The following is a 21,498-nucleotide window of genomic DNA, read 5'->3' as shown; positions in this document are numbered from 1 at the left end:
GAAGGTAATAAAACAAAAAGTACGAAATTTGATGGAAAATTGATGAAATCATGCTCTCGCAAATTTTGATGTGTCAGCGATATTTACGAATCGGCGATTTTGCCGACTTTGACTCCCATTTTAGGCCAATTACATTATTCCAGTCAACCAAATTCTTAGCTATTTCACTAGTATTACTTCCATTCTATCGATTGAGCACAAGAAATCGCCAAGTCAACTGTTTCAACTACAAATTAAAGTGATCGGAAATTGTTAATTTGGCCAATTTAACACAAAGTTCAAAATATTCCAATTTCAAAATAGGGTCCAGAATAAACAATGTAGGTATTCCTGGAACTAAACTAGCATTTCCTCTGTTCATTAGTTACGTTCTGAGGCTTTACAAATAAATTCCATTTTGATTTTTTGTTCACATAATGAATTTTTATTCACACCAAAAAATAGAAGATTTACTGTTATACAATACTGTAATAATTGTATAAATATCATCACCATATTTGTGAATGCATATTAGACCCACCAGCTGGCGTGTATTAGACTTGTGAGGTTGTTTCTTTACTCTTGAATATCGGCAAAAATTTAACATTTCTGCTACTTTTAGCTCAGTTTCAAGCCATTTCCAGTGCTAAAGCCAATCAAAATCATCTCTATTTCTGTAATATGTCTTCCATTCTATCGAATGAGACCAAGAAATCGCAAATAGAACTATAAAAAACATACGAAAAACACTGCAAAGTGTTTTTCGTATGTTTTAATCGAAAAATCATGATTTCAGTTTTTTTCTCTCATTATACACAGCGTGCTGCAGGATCTGTTTTATGTGGTGCACACATACCACATAAATGTATTCTCTCATATCTAGGCCCAAATGTACCACTCACAGTTTATCAGAGTGAGCTGAGCTCATGACGTAGATCTATGGTTTGGACCCTGAACGTAAAGCCGTAGATCTACGGGACGGACCCTCAAAGGGTTAATAGGATTTTTTTTCTCAATGGTATCATTAGGTTATAGGCGAGGTACACTAGCAGGCTAGGAAGATTATTAAAACAGTTGACTTGCGTGGTAGGCCTCTGGCGACTGCTGGCAACCTGCTTCTTGAGGCCTAACACTTCAGTTTTAAATTGCACCTTATCATTTATTATATACTACAGTACCACTATGGTATACACTATAATACTTTGATAAATTAGACACATGTGCAACTCTTGGGTATCTTTATTGAGGAAACGTTTCGCCACACAGTGGCTTCATCAGTTCATACAAAGGAGAAACGTGAGGAACAGGAGGAGAATGAGGTAATCAGTCCCTCAACCTTGAGTCGATGCGGTCAGTCTATCAATCTTCAGTCCATCAATCGACTCAAGGTTGAGGGACTATTACCTCATTCTCCTCCTGTTCTTCACGTTTCTCCTTGGTATGAACTGATGAAGCCACTGTGTGGCAAAACGTTTCCTCAATAAAGATACCCAAGAGTTGCACGTGTCTAATTTATCAAAGTGTCGGTTGTCTGAACCATTCATCTACAACTATAATACTTTGCATACACATTATTATCAGGGAGACTGTCTTTCCTCTGGCAAAAAATGTTCTATTATTATTTTGCACATGGCACGCTAGGCCTATAGTTCCCCTCTGGGAGTATACTCTGCTAGGTATTGCACACTAATTCTCCTTTTTTGGCTCAATATATACTATTTTCTCCCCAAGACTAGTTCCAAGCGCTGGAGGGATGTATCTTATAAGGTCACTGACACAGTTTATAGTTCTAGCACACATGAGAGAGAGTGATAATCACGAAAAAACACAAAGCACGACAGAGCACACGGACCTCGTCACTTGTGACGAGAAATAATATATCATTCATCTTTGCAAAAATACAAAGTTTTAATTTAAACCAAGCAATAATAACAAAATTTCTTAAAAATTTACCTCCTCACCAAGTCAAATGAAGTGTCTGCTTTACAAAGACAAAAATAAATGCTACCAAGACTATAGTCTGGATACTGTTTTAGTCATATCAAATTCAACCAAATGAACAGACTACAATTAAGGGTTGCTCTGTATGTTAAAAACCCATTCCTTTGCAAAAAGCTGCTAAACATCTCAAAGGATTCAGTTTAACGTCTACCACTGAAGTTCAAATTTAGCCACTGTTCTGCTGTGCAACCCACCAAATGCAAATTTATTTCAGTTTAAAAATAAGTTAATGGAAAATTTAACAATGCTTCAAAAACCTCAAACTCCATCAGAATTATTTGGTTTGGAGATTTCAGTTTAAAACAAATAAAATGAAAATGTAAAAAGTCCCAGGAGGTAAATTAAGTCATATAAGAGCAAATTATTATGACACTACAACCAGTAATAAAATAAACTAGTACTGGAAAATATTATTAGACTTATATTTACCAATAATGATGAAAGGACATGAAACACAACAGTAGTAAATGCACTGAACACTGACCTTAATCAAAACGAAGGTCAAACCTGAATAGACATCACCTGAACAATCTAACACAAATCATCACAAAGATTTATTTTCAACAAGCCAGCCATCTCCTACCAAAGTAGGATGACCACAAAAGTAAACAGAAACCATCATTCATTCCATAGCTTCCATGTCAGAAGTGAACAAATATTATAATATAAATGAGCCTCCAATCTGTAACATCCCAAAATTTTCTTCAAAATGCAGACCTTCATTCAAGTCAATATAGGATCATTTCAACTTGCTTCTGTGTGATTATGCAATAGGCGATTTTAAATGCAAGCTGATGCTTATCGCTCTCAGAATCCCCATGCTTTATAAAAGGTAAACACAAAAACCACGTTGCATGTTAAATGACAATTCAACAAGACAGCATAGATGAGTGGGGTGCTGTTTATTGACTGGTTCAAGAATATTTTATTCCTTCGGTCTATCATTCTAGATAATTCCACAACTCTTGCAATGTGCGGACCCAAATGTGTGGGTTGTTTTATCTACCAAACATGACAGTAATGTAACCACTGGACCAAGAAGTGATTAAGATATTTAAGTGCCCTTAAACATAAAAGTTGGTGCAGAATCTCCTCATAGCAATGGATAAAAGTGCAGAAACTGTAGTGCAAGAATTCTGCAAAAGTTTAACATTGCAGATGTAACACTTAACATAAAACTTACAAAATGAAGTACACTATCCAAAAATACAGGTTGGAGAAAATTATGGTCCACTGCTGTGAACAATTTCACAGATTCTTTCCTTGATAGACAGTAAGGTGCAGGTAATGGCTCTAGCAAGGAAAGCGCCAGGTGAGGGCTTCAAAGATATGCAGGCAGATATAAAAGGACTACTTACAAGATGATATACATGAGCATCTTAGATAATGATACTGAATAAATGAACATCTTAGATGGAGAAGAAAAAACTGCAGAAGAAATGTTGAAGCTCAATTCCTAAATGGAAGGGAGGAAGATAACAGTGAGGTAGAACCTGGAGATAACCAATTAACACTACAACAGTTACACGAGCAGTTCAGTGCTGTTGGTAACAATGCAGACTACTTCACTGGAGGGCCATGACACCTCTAGAAGCACACCTGTGAAGCAGAGCAGGCTATTATGCCATGTCATCCTTTGTATAAAGTACTGAAGGGAAAATAGACCAGACACCTTACACTTACAGAATACCTAAATTCCAGTACAACCACCAAATACTGACACCTTTGCATCAACATCAACCCAAAAACCACAGCCATTCACCACAGATCAGAAGTCCCATGACACTTTTTCATGCCTTTCAAGATCAACATGACCAACAACTAGAACTTAACACACAAAAGCTTTACATAATCATTTTAGCTACAATACATAAATTGTACTTTATATACAACTCACTAAATTACTATTTGTGTAGATTTACGAGACCCAAAAGAACGTGATTGGCTTCTCTTAAAGTGTCAGGAACACAATCCAATTTTTCCTACATTCTTTAGTTCACTTTACACGATATTGTATAAACACTTTTTCAGGAACATAACCTGGTTACTCAAGTCTACTTGTAAATAAATTGGTTTTATAACATAGTATATCAATACAAACAAACCTGAGGGAAATGGTTTGTAGCGAAGGAAGCCATCTTTCGTACCATTGAGAAAGTACTGCACAGATTCTTTGAACTTTGCAACGCGAGGATCACTGACTGATCCAAAAACTTGGGCTCCAATTGTTAACAAGTTATTTACATCACATCGATTCACAATAAACTTGACAACTGCTCGTATAACGTCCTCTTGAGGCGTCTGTTGAAAATGAAAACTTGATTAATCATTTTACATTTAATTTTTTTATTTTGACTTCAATGGCCATTTCCCACCATGGCAGGGTGGCCCAAAGAAGAAAACACATTCACCAATATTCATTCAGTCACTGTCATAACAGAATTTTTTTTTGTTTAACACGTCGGCCGTTTCCCCAAAAAGAAAAAAACCTTCAACAATCAACACTTTCACCTATCAGAAGTGTGCTGACATAATTCAAATAACGCTCCAAAGTCCTGCAACATGCCCACCCCTCCTTCAGAGCACAGGCACTGCCATTCCCATCTCAAGGACTCAGGTCCAGTTAACTAGTTTCCCCTGAATCCCTTCAGAAATGTTACTTTATTTACACTCCAACAGCATGTCCACTGAAAACCACTTCTCTCCATTCACTCCTACCTAACACACACACAAGCCTGGTGGATGCTCAAGCCTCTGAACTCAAAGCCTCCTGTGCCCCTTCCCTCCAACCACTCCTTGAATGACCCCTACTCTTCCTTAATTCCATTCCTGATTTATATTGGCAGTTTGGAGGGATATGTTGTGTATCTTTATACGTATATGCTTCTAAACTGTTGTATCCTGAGCACCTCTGCAAAAACAGTGATAATGTGTGAGTGTGGTGAAAGTGTTGAATGATGATGAAAGTATTTTCTTTTTTGGGATTTTCTTTCTTTTTTGGGCCACCCCGCCTCAGTGGGATACGGCCGGTGTGTTGAAAGAAAGAAGAAAGATATATATATATATATATAATATATATAATATAATATATATGTAGGTAGTAGGTTGGTAGACAGCAACCATCCAGGGAGGTACTACCGTCCTGCCAAGTGAGTGTAAAACGAAAGCCTGTGATTGTTTTACATGATGGTAGGATTGCTGATGTCTTTTGTCTGTCTCATAAATATGCAAGATTACAGGCATGTCTTGCTACTTCTACTTACACTTAGGTCACACTACACATACATGTACACATTTATTTATACACACTCATCTGAGTTTTCTTTGATTTTATCTTAATAGTTCTTGGTCTTATTACTTTTCCTTTTATATCCATGGGGAAGTGGAATAAGAATCTTTCCTCCATAAGCCATGCGTGTTGTAAAAGTCAACTAAAATGCCGGGAACAATGGGCTAGTAACCCCTTTTCCTGTAAAGATTACTAAAAAGAATAAGAAGAAAATTGTTTTTTTTCTTTTTTTGGGTCACCCTGCCTCGGTGGGAGACGGCCGACTTGTTGAAAAAAAAAAAAAAAAAAAAAAAAAAATTATATATATATATATATATATATATATATATATATATTATATATATATATTTTTTTTTTTTTTTTTTTTTTTCAACAAGTCGGCCGTCTCCCACCGAGGCAGGGTGACCCAAAAAAGAAAGAAAATCCCCAAAAAGAAAATACTTTCATCATCATTCAACACTTTCACCACACTCGCACATTATCACTGTTTTTGCAGAGGTGCTCAGAATACAACAGTCTAGAAGCATAAACATATAAAGATACACAACATATCCCTCCAAACTGCCAATATCCCAAACCCCTGTATATATATATATATATATATATATATATATATATATATATATATATATATATATATATATATATATATATATATATATATATATATATATATATATATATATATATATGTATGTATATATATATATATATATATATATATATATATATATATATATATATATTTATATATATATATATATATATATATATATATATATATATATATTCTTTCTTTCTTTCAACACACCGGCTGTATCCCACTGAGGCGGGGTGGCCCAAAAGGAAAACGAAAGTTTCTCCTTTTACATTTAGTAATATATACAGGAAAAGAGGTTACTAGCCCCTTGCTCCCGGCATTTTAGTCGCCTCTTACAACACGCATGGCTTACGGAGGAAGAATTCTGTTCCACTTCCCCATGGAGATAAGGGGAAATAAACAAGAATAAGAACTAGAAAGAAAATAGAAGAAAACCCAGAGGGGTGTGTATATATATGCTTGTACATGTATGTGTAGTGTGACCTAAGTGTAAGTAGAAGTAGCAAGACGTACCTGAAATCTTGCATGTTCATGAGACAGAAAAAAAGGACACCAGCAATCCTACCATCATGTAAAACAATTACAGGCTTTCGTTTTACACTCACTTGGCAGGACGGTAGTACCTCCCTGGATGGTTGCTGTCTACCAACCTACTACCTACATATATATTATATATATTATATATATTATATATATTTATATATATATATATATATATATATATATATTTTTTTTTTTTTTTTTTCTCAACAAGTCGGTCGTCTCCCACCGAGGCAGGGTGACCCAAAAAAAAAAGAAAAAATCCCAAAAAAGAAAATAATTTCATCATCATTCAACACTTTCACCACACTCACACATTATCACTGCTTTTGCAGAGGTGCTCAGAATATAACAGTTTAGAAGCATATACGTATAGAGATACACAACATATCCCTCCAAACTGCCAATATCCCAAACCCCTCCTTTAAAGTGCAGGCATTGTACTTCCCATTTCCAGGACTCAAGTATATACAGTGGACCCCCGCTTAACGATCACCTCCAAATGCGACCAATTATGTAAGTGTATTTATGTAAGTGCGTTTGTACGTGTATGTTTGGGGGTCTGAAATGGACTAATCTACTTCACAATATTCCTTATGGGAAAAAATTCGGTCAGTACTGGCACCTGAACATACTACTGGAATGAAAAAAGTTCGTTAACCGGGGGTCCACTGTATATATATATATATATATATATATATATATATATATAGAGGAATAAGCTTACTGAGTATACCAGGAAAAGTGTACGGTAGGGTTATAATTGAAAGAATTAGAGGCAAGACAGAATGTAGGATTGCGGATGAGCAAGGTTTTAGAGTGCGTAGGGGATGTGTAGATCAGGTGTTTACATTGAAGCATATATGTGAACAGTATTTAGATAAAGATAGGGAAGTTTTTATTGCATTTATGGATTTAGAAAAGGCATATGATAGAGTGGATAGAGGAGCAATGTGGCAGATGTTGCAAGTATATGGAATAGGTGGTAAGTTATTAAATGCTGTAAAGAGTTTTTATGAGGATAGTGAGGCTCAGGTTAGGGTGTGTAGAAGAGAGGGAGACTACTTCCGGGTAAAAGTAGGTCTTAGACAGGGATGTGTAATGTCACCATGGTTGTTTAATATATTTATAGATGGGGTTGTAAAGGAAGTAAATGCTAGGGTGTTTGGGAGAGGGGTGGGATTAAATTATGGGGAATCAAATTCAAAATGGGAATTGACACAGTTACTTTTTGCTGATGATACTGTGCTTATGGGAGATTCTAAAGAAAAATTGCAAAGGTTAGTGGATGAGTTTGGGAATGTGTGTAAAGGTAGAAAGTTGAAAGTGAACATAGAAAAGAGTAAGGTGATGACGGTGTCAAATGCTTTAGATAAAGAAAAATTGGATATCAAATTGAGGAGGAGGAGTATGGAAGAAGTGAATGTTTTCAGATACTTGGGAGTTGACGTGTCGGCGGATGGATTTATGAAGGATGAGGTTAATCATAGAATTGACGAGGGAAAAAAGGTGAGTGGTGCGTTGAGGTATATGTGGAGTCAAAAAACGTTATCTATGGAGGCAAAGAAGGGAATGTATGAAAGTATAGTAGTACCAACACTCTTATATGGGTGTGAAGCTTGGGTGGTAAATGCAGCAGCGAGGAGACGGTTGGAGGCAGTGGAGATGTCCTATTTAAGGGCAATGTGTGGTGTAAATATTATGCAGAAAATTCGGAGTGTGGAAATTAGGAGAAGGTGTGGAGTTAATAAAAGTATTAGTCAGAGGGCAGAAGAGGGGTTGTTGAGGTGGTTTGGTCATTTAGAGAGAATGGATCAAAGTAGAATGACATGGAAAGCATATAAATCTATAGGGGAAGGAAGGCGGGGTAGGGGTCGTCCTCGAAAGGGTTGGAGAGAGGGGGTAAAGGAGGTTTTGTGGGTAAGGGGCTTGGACTTCCAGCAAGCGTGCGTGAGCGTGTTAGATAGGAGTGAATGGAGACGAATGATACTTGGGACCTGACGATCTGTTGGAGTGTGAGCAGGGTAATATTTAGTGAAGGGATTCAGGGAAACCGGTTATTTTCATATAGTCGGACTTGAGTCCTGGAAATGGGAAGTGCAATGCCTGCACTTTGAAGGAGGGGTTTGGGATATTGGCAGTTTGGAGGGATATGTTGTGTATCTTTATATGTGTATGCTTCTAGACTGTTGTATTCTGAGCACCTCTGCAAAAACAGTGATAATGTGCGAGTGTGGTGAAAGTGTTGAATGATGATGAAAGTATTTTCTTTTTGGGGATTTTCTTTCTTTTTTGGGTCACCCTGCCTCGGTGGGAGACGGCCGACTTTTTTAAAAAAAAAAAAAAAAAAAAAAAAAAACACAAATATATATAAAATATGCATATCCATTAGCTTACCTGCTGTTTGTCATAGCCTGGGATTAAAGACACATAAAAATCCCTTAGATCTGTCTCTGTAAGAAGATAATTTCCCAAGAGAGCTGCCAGCAAGCAGAAATAGTTGCGCTGAAGACCGAGTCCCTTGGCCACTTCATCTAAAATAAATTCTTTGGTCTCTAAGGAACCCTGTAACATAAAAGAAAATATTGAAATTTATTTAAAGTACAAAACTAAAAGAACCCCCTATTATGCAGTGTGCTGCATTTAAATTGTAAAAAAAATAAATGCTCTATAGTTCCAGGATTGTACTGAAACCGGTGGTTTGACAGGTATTTTTGTAGTGTATCCTACAGGTTATTTTATTTGTGTTTAAGTGCTCTCATGTTTACTTGTAAGGCATAGTGTGCAGAGACCTGTTTAAGTTATGGGAGAGTACTCGTATGGTGTTTTGAATGCTGGTAAACAAACCAGCAGAAGAAATGGGGAAGGAGGGGGGGGTCATGGAGCCTCCCTGTTTATAAATGTTTATATATATTTTGTTTTACTCACTAATAGTGTGCAAGTGAGCTAATGTGAACTGGAGTAAAGGTGATGTTGTAGTGTAGTAGATTGTAGGTTGTATATACATTACTATTAATATACTAGATTTTTGTAGGTGATTTTTTGTCCTTCCTTATAATAATTATTACTGACTAATTAATTAATGTTCCACATTAAATGTGAAGGCACAAGCTGGCCCTAGTGTGTTTTTTCAATGTTAAATATTATTACCCCTAGACAGCAGGTTGAGCAGCCTTTAGGAGCCAGAATTTTTATTTAACCCTTTCAGGGTCGCCAGGCCCTCTCCTAAACTTGTTCCCAGGGTCGGAAATTTTTCGGGGAAAAAAAAAAATCTTCTAATGAAATGATAGAGAATCTTTTCCCGATCATAATGACACCAAAAGTATGAAATTTGATGGAAAACTTACGGAATTATGCTCTCGCGAAGTTAGCGGTCTCGACGATGTTTACGCATCAGCGATTTCGCCCACTTTGAGCCCTATTATCGGCCAATTCCAATGTACCAGTCGACAAAAATCATACCTATTTCACTAAAACTCATTTTATCTATAGAATGAGTACAAGAAACCACCCATTTACCAATTTCAACTAACCAATAACGTGGTCAGAAATTGGCAATTTTGCCAATTTCACACAAATTTCAAAAGATGCCAATTTCCAAATAGGGTCCAGAATAAACAAGACAGACATTCCTGGCACTAAAATAACATTTCCTCTGTTCATTACTCACGTCCCCAGGCCTCTGTTATGTTTCTTTTGCATTCCTCTTTGAATTTTTATTCTCACAAAAAATAGAAGATTTATGTTATGCAGACTACTGCATTCGTGTAGAAATGGTATAAATAATATCAGCGCACTTGCTAAAGAATATCAGACTCACCAGTTGACGTGTATTGGACGCGTGGCACGATTTGTTTACCTTTGAACTTTAGCAAAAATTGAACATTTCTGCTACTTTGAGCTCAATTTCAAGGTACTTTTCATTGTGAAACCAATCAAAATCATCTCAATTTCCATAATATGTCTTCCATTCTATAAAATGAGACCAGGAAAACTAGAATACAACCAAAAATAGCATACAAAAATACACTGCAAAGTCGCTGCTTTACACCAAAAACATGGTCGGAGTTTTTTTTCTCATTATGCACTGCGTGCTGCAGGATTTTTTTTATGCTGCGCACACTGACCACATAGACCCATTCTTTCATATGTAGGCCTACCAGCTTTCTATCGCTAGATTTGAAGGCACTAGAATTTATGCGTACTAGTACGGCACCAGCCCTGGCATGCAATCCGTACTAGTACGGCACCAACTCTGAAAGGGTTAAGTTACCCAAGCTGTAACACCTCCAGTTATTTCACACAGTCTAATAGAAAACTATATACTCTATGAACCTTATTATAAACACTACCCCTAAAATCCAGAACTTTGAATATTTCAAGCATGTTAGCCAAACTGACTTTACTCAAGACACTACAGTCAGGTGACCTGGCAGACATGTTAGTGACCCAATGCCTTCCACACCTGATTTCTCTTCATCTAAATACAATACATTCATAATCTCTCATATCTGTATTGGATTGATAATGCATCCAGGAGAAAAAGTTTCCTAATAAAATGCACTAGTATAGCACAAGTGGCCTTTTACACTTACCTTGTACGTAAGTTTGAGCTGGTGTGATGAGAAGTAACGAGGGGGATCAAAAATAATGTATTCTGCATCTTCTGCCATGAGGCCATGATAGTTGTTTTCCCGGCAAAACGCAATAACCTCCTGATGGTGATCATCCATTGTGCATAACTGCAACAAATGTTAAAATTTGTATTTGAGTGAAATGGCTATTCAACAAAGACAAATATAAAAGAGCTACAACAGGTAACTATATGATTTTTCTTCCATGCTATATCGAACATGTTAGAAGGAACTGTGGGAATTGCAGACCACCAAGAACCAATGGTAAATACACTCCATACAATAAAATATATGCACTACCAAGCACACTACATTATATACAGGCAACTACTTATGTCCCCCCCTATTCCTGCATTTACATAAAATGGGTGCATACAATTGTTTCCCAGGGCTGAAACTCCCATTTATAACATTGCGCCTACAATAATGTTTTGACTTACGGCAGCTCGCCTACTGGTGACTCGCAAAACCAATCGAGTTGAATGTAGGAAGATTACCTGTATACTCTTAACTAAAACACACACACATTCACATCCACCACATAAAACAAATATAATAAAAGGTTAAAAAGTTCATGTTTAATCCCTTGCCGAGGTCTCTGTGAACATCCTAATTTTTAAAATAGCAATGTCTATTCTGAATGGCTGAAGATCAGGGCATACAGTTCAAAAATAAGCCAGTCAAGAGCATGCAACAAGAAAACACGTGGAAAGGAAGTTCCCTGGTGAACAGGTAACTATAAGCGAGAGAAAGGGCTCCATCCCCAATGACAAAAAATCCTCTCAGAGTAATAATTACTGTATACCTGGAGAGAGTTCCGGGGGTCAATGCCCCCGCGACCTGGTTTGTGACCAGGCCTCATGGTGGACCAGGGCCTGATCAACCAGGCTGTGTTACTGCTAGCCACACACAGTCCAACATATGAACCACAGCCCGGCTGGTCAGGTACTAACTTTAGATGCTTATCCAGCGCCTGCTTGAAGACAGCCAGGGGGTCTATTGGTAATCCCCCATTATGTATGCTGGGAGGCAGCTGAACAGTCTTGGGCCCCTCACACTTATTGTGTTGTCTCTATCGTACTAGTGGCACCCCTGCTTTCATTGGAAGATGTTGCATCGTCTGACGAGTCTTTTGCTTTCATGGGGAGTGATTTTCATGTGCAAGTTTGGTACTAATCCCTCTAGGATTTTCCAAGTACATTTTTTTTTTTCAACAAGTCGGCCGTCTCCCACCGAGGCAGGGTGACCCAAAAAAGAAAGAAAATCCCCAAAAAGAAAACACTTTCATCATCATTCAACACTTTCACCACACTCACACATTATCCCTGTTTTTGCAGAGGTGCTCAGAATACAACAGTTTAGAAGCATACACATATAAAGATACACAACATATCCCTCCAAACTGCCAATATCCCAAACCCCTCCTTTAAAGTGCAGGTATTGTACTTCCCATTTCCAGGACTCAAGTCCGACTATATGTGAAAATAACCGGTTTCCCTGAATCCCTTCACTATTACCCTGCTCACACTCCAACAGATCATCAGGTCCCAAGTACCATTCGTCTCCATTCACTCCTATCTAACACGCTCACGCACGCTTGCTGGAAGTCCAAGCCCCTTGCCCACAAAACCTCCTTTACCCCCTCTCTCCAACCCTTTCGAGGACGACCTCTACCCCGCCTTCCTTCCCCTATAGATTTATATGCTTTCCATGTCATTCTACTTTGATTCATTCTCTCTAAATGACCAAACCACCTCAACAAACCCTCTTCTGCCCTCTGACTAATACTTTTATTAACTCCACACCTTTTCCTAATTTCCACACTCCGAATTCTCTGCATAATATTTACACCACACATTGCCCTTAAACAGGACATCTCCACTGCCTCCAACCGTCTCCTCGCTGCTGCATTTACCACCCAAGCTTCACACCCATATAAGAGTGTTGGTACTACTATACTTTCATACATTCCCTTCTTTGCCTCCATAGATAACGTTTTTTGACTCCACATATACCTCAGCGCACCACTCACCTTTTTTCCCTCATCAATTCTATGATTAACCTCATCCTTCATAAATCCATCCGCCGACACGTCAACTCCCAAGTATCTGAAAACATTCACTTCTTCCATACTCTTCCTCCCCAATTTGATATCCAATTTTTCTTGATCTAAATCATTTGATACCCTCATCGCCTTACTCTTTTCTATGTTCACTTCCAACTTTCTACCTTTACACACATTCCCAAACTCATCCACTAACCTTTGCAATTTTTCTTTAGAATCTCCCATAAGCACAGTATCATCAGCAAAAAGTAACTGTGTCAACTCCCATTTTGAATTTGATTCCCCAAAATTTAATCCCACCCCTCTCCCGAACACCCTAGCTTTTACTTCCTTTACAACCCCATCTATAAATATATTAAACAACCATGGTGACATTACACATCCCTGTCTAAGACCTACTTTTACCGGGAAGTAGTCTCCCTCTCTTCTACACACCCTAACCTGAGCCTCACTATCCTCATAAAAACTCTTTACAGCATTTAATAACTTACCACCTGTCTTACCTCTAATTCTTTCAATTATAACCCTACCGTACACTTTTCCTGGTATACTCAGTAAACTTATTCCTCTATAATATATATACATATAATCATGTATCTCTCCCACCTGCATTCTAGGGAGCGCAAGTTTAGGAACTTCAAGCATTCCCAGTAATTAAGGTACTTTATAGCAGTTATGTATGCCATGAAGGTTCTCTGTACATTTTCTATGTCAGCAATTTCACCTGCCTTGAAAGGTGCTGTTAGTGTGCAGCAATATTCCAGCCTAGATAGAACAAGCAACCTGAAGAGTGCCATCATGGGCTTGGCATCACTAGTTTTGAAGGTTCTCATTATCCATCCTGTCATTTATATAGCAGATGCGATTGATACAATGTTATGGTCCTTGAGGGTGAGATCCTCTGACATGATAACTCCCAGGTCTTTGACATTAGTTTTTCATTCTACTGTGTTGTTGGAATTTATTTTATACTCCGATGAACTTTTAATTTCCTCATGTTTTCCACATTGGAGTACAGTACGGCCCCATTTATATGGCGGGTTAGGTTCCAGGTTATTGCCAGAAAGCAGACATCGCCAGAAAGCAGAAAGTCATTTCCATTTATAGATGCACACAAATGCCAGACAACAAGTTTACACTAAATTATATTAAGTTAGTAATAGAACTAGGCATTAAAAACACGGTAAAAAGTAAAATACATGCACTGTACATTCATTACTTACCCTAAAGTATTTGTAACCTTAATGTAGGGTGAGAGGTGAGTAGTATTAATCTAGGTGAAGTAGAGCTTGGTCATACAGAATGTGAAAAAGACTTGGGTGTCATGGTAAGCAGAAATCTAAAGCCAAGACAGCAGTGCCTTAGTGTGCGCAACAAGGCCAACAGATTACTTGGATTTATCTCAAGAAGTATAAGTAACAGAAGTCCAAAAGTTATTTTACAGCTCTATACATCACTAGTGAGGCCTCATTTAGATTATGCTGCTCAGTTTTGGTCCCCTTACTACAGGATGGTAATAGACTCATTAGAGAACATAGAGAAGAATGACTAAAATGATTTACTGTGTAAGGAACCTCCCGTATGAAGATAGACTTAAAGCCTTAAATCTCCACTCTCTGGAGAGGCGTAGAATGAGGGGAGATATCATTGAAGTGTATAAGTGGATGACGGGCATAAACAAGGGAGACATTAATAAAGTACTGAGGGTGTCGAACCAGGTAAGAACCAGGAATAATGGATTTAAGTTGGATAAATTTAGATTTAGAAAGGACATAGGTAAGTACTGGTTTTCTAACAGAGTTGTAGATGCGTGGAACAGTCTTCCCAGTGGGGTGATAGAGGCTAGGACCTTGGGTAGCTTTAAGAAGAGACTGGACAAATATATGAGTGGGAGGGGCTGGGTTTGATTGGTGTCAAGGGGTACGGGAGTTATTTCTTGAGTAGCTTTAGGTAGATGTCGTTTTGATAAGGACCTGCCTCGTATGGGCCAGTAGGCCTTCTGCAGTGTTCCTACATTCTTATGTTCTTATGTACTTATTTGTAGGAAGTCAGGTGTAGGTAGCCCTGGCTCCCCATCTCATACTTAATACTATATATTTAAAACAGCCCAGAGAGTTAAAATACACATACAGTACACTCATTATTTATCTTCAAATATTTGTAGTCTTAATGTAGGAAGAGAGGTGAGTAGTATTTATTTATAGGAAGTCAGTGTAGGTAGCCGGTAGGTGTAGCCCATGCGGGCTACACCTACCGGTTACCTCACTGTGGTCCAGAGCCATATTATTAGCATCGACATGCCTTGTTCACTGAATTTAATCGTTTTTAACAACTACCTTTAGATGCCATCATAAACAAAGGGAGAAGTAATGAATAATTCATGCCGAAAATTGTAAACAAAAGTGGAGTGGGGGAGTGGCTCACTCAAACGCAGTTTCATATATGTTTTCTCTGATGGCTGAGCAGAGAAAACGTAATGTTATCCCTCCGCCCGGTTATGACACTCCTAAGCTTAGACGCCATCGTCTAAGACGCCATGGTATAAGAGGCCATGCGCTTGCATATTTCAAATCTTACCTTACTAATAGGTATCAGTATGTCACCATTAAAGACACAGCATCAACAACACAGCCACTTGATACTGGAGTTCCGCAGGGAAGTGTCCTTGGTCCCCTGCTCTTCCTCATATACATCAATGATCTTCCAAACGTATCTCAACACCTGAACCCCATTCTCTTTGCTGACGACACGACTTATGTCATCTCTCACCCTAATCTTGCCACCCTCAACACCATTGTTAATGATGAGCTGATCAAAATATCGACTTGGATGACAGCCAATAAACTTACGCTTAACACTGACAAAACCTACTACATTGTTTGGTAGCAGAGCAGGAGATACGCAAATTAACATTAAGATCGACAACACACTAATTGCCAGGCATAATGAGGGCAAATTCCTAGGCCTATACCTCAACAACAACCTGAACTTCAGCACCCATATCCAACACATAACCAAAAAAGTATCCAAAACGGTTGGGATCCTCTCCAAGATACGATACTACGTGCCGCAAACTGCCCTTCTCACACTATACCATTCACTTATACATCCATACCTCACCTATGCTATCTGTGCTTGGGGTTCAACTGCAGCAACACACCTAAAGCCAATAATAACCCAACAAAAAGCCGCAGTAAGAATAATCACTAAATCCCATCCCTGGCAACACACCCCCCCACTCTTCATAGATCTAAACTTACTCCCTGTTCAGTACATCCACACTTACTACTGTGCAATCTACATCTACAGGACCTTAAATTCCAATATTAACCTTGACCTAAAACGCTTTCTTAATAGTTGCAACAGAACCCACAGGCACAACACCAGACACAAACATCTCTATGACATTCCCCGTGTCCGACTAAACCTTTACAAAAATTCAATGCATGTCAAAGGCCCTAAAATATGGAACACCCTACCTGAAAATTCTAAAACTGCAGACACATTCATCACCTTCAAAACTACCATCAGAAAACATCTCATCTCCCTGATACACCCTGTCAACTAATTACACGAATACCACCTGGTGGTTAACACTTACACTCACTCACCCATTTGACCATAAACAGAAATATCAATCTCAATCTCAAAATAATGAATCTTAACTAGTCATAAGTTGGCCTGTGATACTCCAATACTGAAACTATGTATAGTGCCAAAACAAAAGCATTCACATTGCTAAACTCACAAACTAGTATTTAGTCACTTAGCCATAATACCAACTTACCTCATAATTTTGTAATATTTTAAACTTAAGATTTAATTTAAGTCTGCCCGAAATGCCTAGGCATGCTAGGTGTTCTAGTGGTACACTCTGTAATTATTTTTTTACTACATGTAAACCACACAATAACCAAATTCTGTAAACTCAGCATTGTAATCCTTATAGAGAATAAACTTTGAATTTGAATTTGAATTAGTTAACGAAAGAGTAAACGAGAGAGCGAACGAGATACAGAGTTCAGACAATGTAAGAACACAAACTGAACAGGCAATCACTTGGTCAGGCGAAATAAATGCATAATAATGTGTGTCTGCTTTTAGTTCATTCACGTACGTTTGTATGAGTTTGTAAAACTTTTACCTCGCAATATTTTTTTATTATAATTACCTCGCAATACAAATACAGTGGACCCCCGCTTAACGATCACCTCCAAATGCGACCAATTATGTAAGTGTATTTATGTAAGTGCGTTTGTACGTGTATGTTTGGGGGTCTGAAATGGACTAATCTACTTCACAATATTCCTTATGGGAAAAAATTCGGTCAGTACTGGCACCTGAACATACTACTGGAACGAAAAAAGTTCGTTAACCGGGGGTCCACTGTACTCTTACATTGTGTACAAGTTGTACAAGTTAGTACAGAATAAACAAAGAGCAACACTCCCATTCTCATGCAACACACCATTTTTAGAGTGGATGATGATGATATTATTATTATTATTATTATTGTCATAATAAAAAATGCACTAAACCCACAAGGGTCGTGAATTGCTATATATAGAGTGAAGGCATACGAAAGGAATATTTTTCTACAGTTATCCTCCAGTATTTGACTAGAAAAAACATAATTCTTTCGACACTACCTACACAGCCTCTTTGTAAACAAATCTCATATTTACGTCAATTTTCATTCTATGAGTGTACGTATCATGTTTATATGCTATGTAACTTGTTTCTTATATTATTTTGAAGAAAATATCATAGATGGATTACTGAAAATGTCTATATTAATGTAAAATAACACATTTATTGTGCCCAAGAGTGATTATTATTATGTAGTGTTACTGTGGCGTCATGAGTAGAGAGATTCTTAGCGATTTAATGTGTACCTGCACACCAGCACAGTGTAAAAGTATATTTAGGTACAGGTACAAATAAGTATAATTATAATAAATATAATTAAAGGAGGGGTTTGGGATATTGGCAGTTTGGAGGGATATGTTGTGTATCTTTATATGTGTATGCTTCTAGACTGTTGTATTCTGAGCACCTCTGCAAAAACAGTGATAATGTGCGAGTGTGGTGAAAGTGTTGAATGATGATGAAAGTATTTTCTTTTTGGGGATTTTCTTTCTTTTTTGGGTCACCCTGCCTCGGTGGGAGACGGCCGACTTGTTGAAAAAAAAAAAAAAAAACGTACATATGAAATACGTAATAACTTTAAAACACTTGAAATTTTGGAAAGTTTCCAGACATAATAGATGTTGTCATGGAGAATGTAAACAAATCAGGTGGGGTGCATCATATTTGAAAGACCACTTGCCTTATAGCAAATTTTGGTCATAATTTGACATAGCCATATTAGCAGAACGCCGTAAGGTGAAACGCCGTAAAGCGGGGCCCTACTGTAATTGAAATTTCTCATCACTGAACTTCATATTGTTTTCTGCAGCCCATTTAAAGATTTGGTTGATGTCCATCTGGAGTCTTGCAGTGTCTTCAATGGAGGACACTGTCATGCAGATTTGGGTGTCATCCGCAAAGAAAGACACAGCGCTGTGGCTTATATCCCTGTCTATGTCCGATATGAGGACGAGGAACAAGATGGGAGCAAGTACTGTGCCTTGTGGAACAGAGCTTTTCACCATTGCCGCCTCAGACTTTACTCTGTTGATTACTACAGGTCTCCCTCAACATTCAAGTTTTCCACTTTTGCAGGCTTTGAACATTCGCGAATTTCCAGCTGCCAAATCATATTTATGCTGAGGGCTTTGAAGGTGATGAACAACATTGATTGAGGCATAATTCCCTGCAAAACTCTGTTTGCAGATGAATGGTTCAGAGAACCAACAGGTTGATAAATTAGACACATATACAACACTTGGGTATCTTTAATCAGGAAACATTTCGCCATACAGTGGCTTCATCAGTCCATACAAATTAGAATGGTGAAGGTAAGGCTTTTGATAGAGTACTGCACCAAAGACTGTTAAAGAAAGTGGCAGCTCATGGCACTGGGGGAAAAGTGCTCTCATGGATCGAGCCATGGCTCATAGACAGGTAGCAGTGTGCATAAATAGGGTTAAATCCAAGTGGGGAACTGTAACAAGTGGCATTCCACAGGGATCAGTCTTGGGCTCATTGTTGTTTATAATATATATCAATGATCTTGATGAGGTAATTACTAGTGAAATGAGCAAATTCGCAGATGACACAAAGATAGGTAGGATAATTGATTCAAATGTACATATCAGGGAACTTCAGGAGGATTTAGACAAACTCAATACCTGGTCAGAAAAGTGGCAGATGCAGTTCAATGTAGATAAATACAAGGTTCTGAAGCTCGGGAGTGTCCATAACCCCAACACTTATAAGTTAAATAATGAAGAACTTAGCTATTCAGATTGTGAAAAGGACCTTAAACCAAGACAGCAATGGCTAAGTGTACATAATAAGGCAAACAGATTACTGGGATTTATATCAAGAAGTGTAAGCAACAGAAGTTCAGCAGTTATATTACAGCTTTATACATCATTAGTAAGGCCTCACTTAGATTATGCAGCTCATTTCTGGTCTCCATATTACAGAATGGACATAAATTCATGAGAAAACATTCAGTGTAGAATGACTAAATTAATACATAGCATTAGAAATCTTCCTTATGAAGAAAGACTGAAGATCCTTAAATTACATTCACTTGTTAGACAAAGAATGAGGGGAGACATGATCGAAGTGTATAAGTGGAAGATGGGTATTAATAAAGGGGATATAAATAAGGTCTTGAGGATATCTCTCCAATGAAAAACCCACAGTAATGGATTCAAATTAGACAAGTTTAGATTTAGAAAGGATATAGGAAAGTATTGGTTTGGAAATAGAGTAGTTGACAAGTGGAACAGTCTGCCTAGTAGGGTTACTGAGGCTAAAACCATGGGTAGTTTCAAATTTAGGTTGGATGGATAAATGAGTAAGAGGGGTTGGATTTGAATGGGACTTGCACACGAGTTAATAAAATTATCAAAGCTTATTGCTTGGGTAGAATTGAAAATTGGGTTGGGCAAATATTCTGTTAGTGGGATGGACTGTGAAGGACCTGTCTAGTATGGGCCAACAGGCCTGCTGCAGTGTTCCTCCTTTCTTATATTAACCCTTTCAAAGATTTTTACGATATGGGACATTGGTATTATTGGTCTGTAGTTCTATTGGGGTTGTCTGTTGATTTTAGTAACTGTGGGACAACCCCAATGTCCATGCTCCCTCTCCATAGGATGTTAAGAGCATGTGATAGGGGCTTCTTGCAGTTCTTGACGAACACGGAGTGCGACAAGCCTGGGCCTGGGGCAGAGTGCATAGCCATGTCATTTATCACCTTTCTGAAGTCATTTGGCATCAGGATAATATCAGATAGGTGTGTGTCTACCAAATTCTGTCTCTCATAAAAAATTCATTTAGGTCTTCAACTCTCAGTCTGGTTAGCGACTCACTAAAAACCAAGTCATATTGGGACTTGAGTAGCTCACTCATTTCCTTGCTGTCATCAGTGTAGGACCCATCCTGTGGAAAGGAGGATCAAAGAACTGTCCTATATAGCTCTTTACAGCTCTCTGCTTGTCTGCAAGGTCTGCCACTTTTCCTGGACATACAATACAATGGAGTTTAAAAAAAAACTGCAAGTCTGCTATAGAGAGCACCTCATACAGTAGCCATCCTATTTTGCTTCACCCTCTCTTAATGTCCAAACCACCTCAACAACTCCTCTTCAGCCCTCTAGATAATAGTTTTAACCATGCACCTCCTCCTAATCTCCAAGCTATGAATTCTCTGCAGAATATTTACACCGCCCATTGTCTTTTGACGTGACATCTCAAGTGCCTCCAGCCTTCTCCTCACTGCAGCATTTATAACCCAAGCTTCACACCCATATAAGAATCTCAGTACCACTACTCTCTCATACATTCCCTTCTTTGCCTCCATTAACAACATTCACCGTCTCCACAGCTGCCTTGACACACCACCCACCCTCTTTCTCTTATCAATCCTACGGTTCACCCTGTTTCTCATCAACACAAATTCACCATATATAAGAATGACTTTTGCTTGTGAAGGGCTACTTATCTGAATAATCAAATTAGTTTTAGTGAGCTGCTTATTTTGTCTCACCACAGCATCCCTCAGTCTCTCTTTAGATTCAAAGTATAACCAGGGACAAACTTTACAAAACCCCCCCTCCCAAAATCTCCTTCCCATCAGTGTATCAGGCATCATAACTTCCACCAACACATCGACATAGACCATGATCCAGTAACTGGGGACATTAAAGAGCTAATTACACTCATCACCCTTCGCACTGTAAGAAATGTGATATAGCCACAACAACTCAAGC

General features: G+C 38.2%; 1 protein-coding gene across 17 annotated transcripts in view; it reads right to left on the bottom strand.

The window, feature by feature from the left end:
• Window positions 1–21,498, bottom strand: part of LOC128694998 (constitutive coactivator of PPAR-gamma-like protein 1 homolog) — a 224,507-nt gene that overhangs the window by 182,535 nt on the left and 20,474 nt on the right. For 14 of the 17 annotated variants that reach the window (XR_008407941.1, XR_008407942.2, XR_008407943.1 and 11 more), the window contains 3 exons: window positions 11,006–11,152; window positions 8,808–8,975; window positions 4,086–4,281 (listed from right to left, as the gene is read on the bottom strand). Coding sequence is in view for 13 of the 17 variants with exons in the window: in XM_053785385.1 (XP_053641360.1) it covers window positions 4,086–4,281; window positions 8,808–8,975; window positions 11,006–11,152 (511 nt within the window). In the remaining 4 variants the exon portion in view is untranslated. The remainder of the gene's footprint in view (window positions 1–4,085; window positions 4,282–8,807; window positions 8,976–11,005; window positions 11,153–21,498) is intronic. The other 3 variants (XM_053785389.1, XM_053785390.1, XM_070091366.1) reach the window with 1 other exon arrangement.

The sequence above is a fragment of the Cherax quadricarinatus genome, chromosome 35, assembly GCF_038502225.1.
Source record: "Cherax quadricarinatus isolate ZL_2023a chromosome 35, ASM3850222v1, whole genome shotgun sequence".
In the NCBI taxonomy this organism is placed as follows: domain Eukaryota; kingdom Metazoa; phylum Arthropoda; class Malacostraca; order Decapoda; family Parastacidae; genus Cherax; species Cherax quadricarinatus.
Note: the sequence above shows the minus strand (reverse complement) of the source record. Positions and strands in the feature narration are given on the sequence as shown.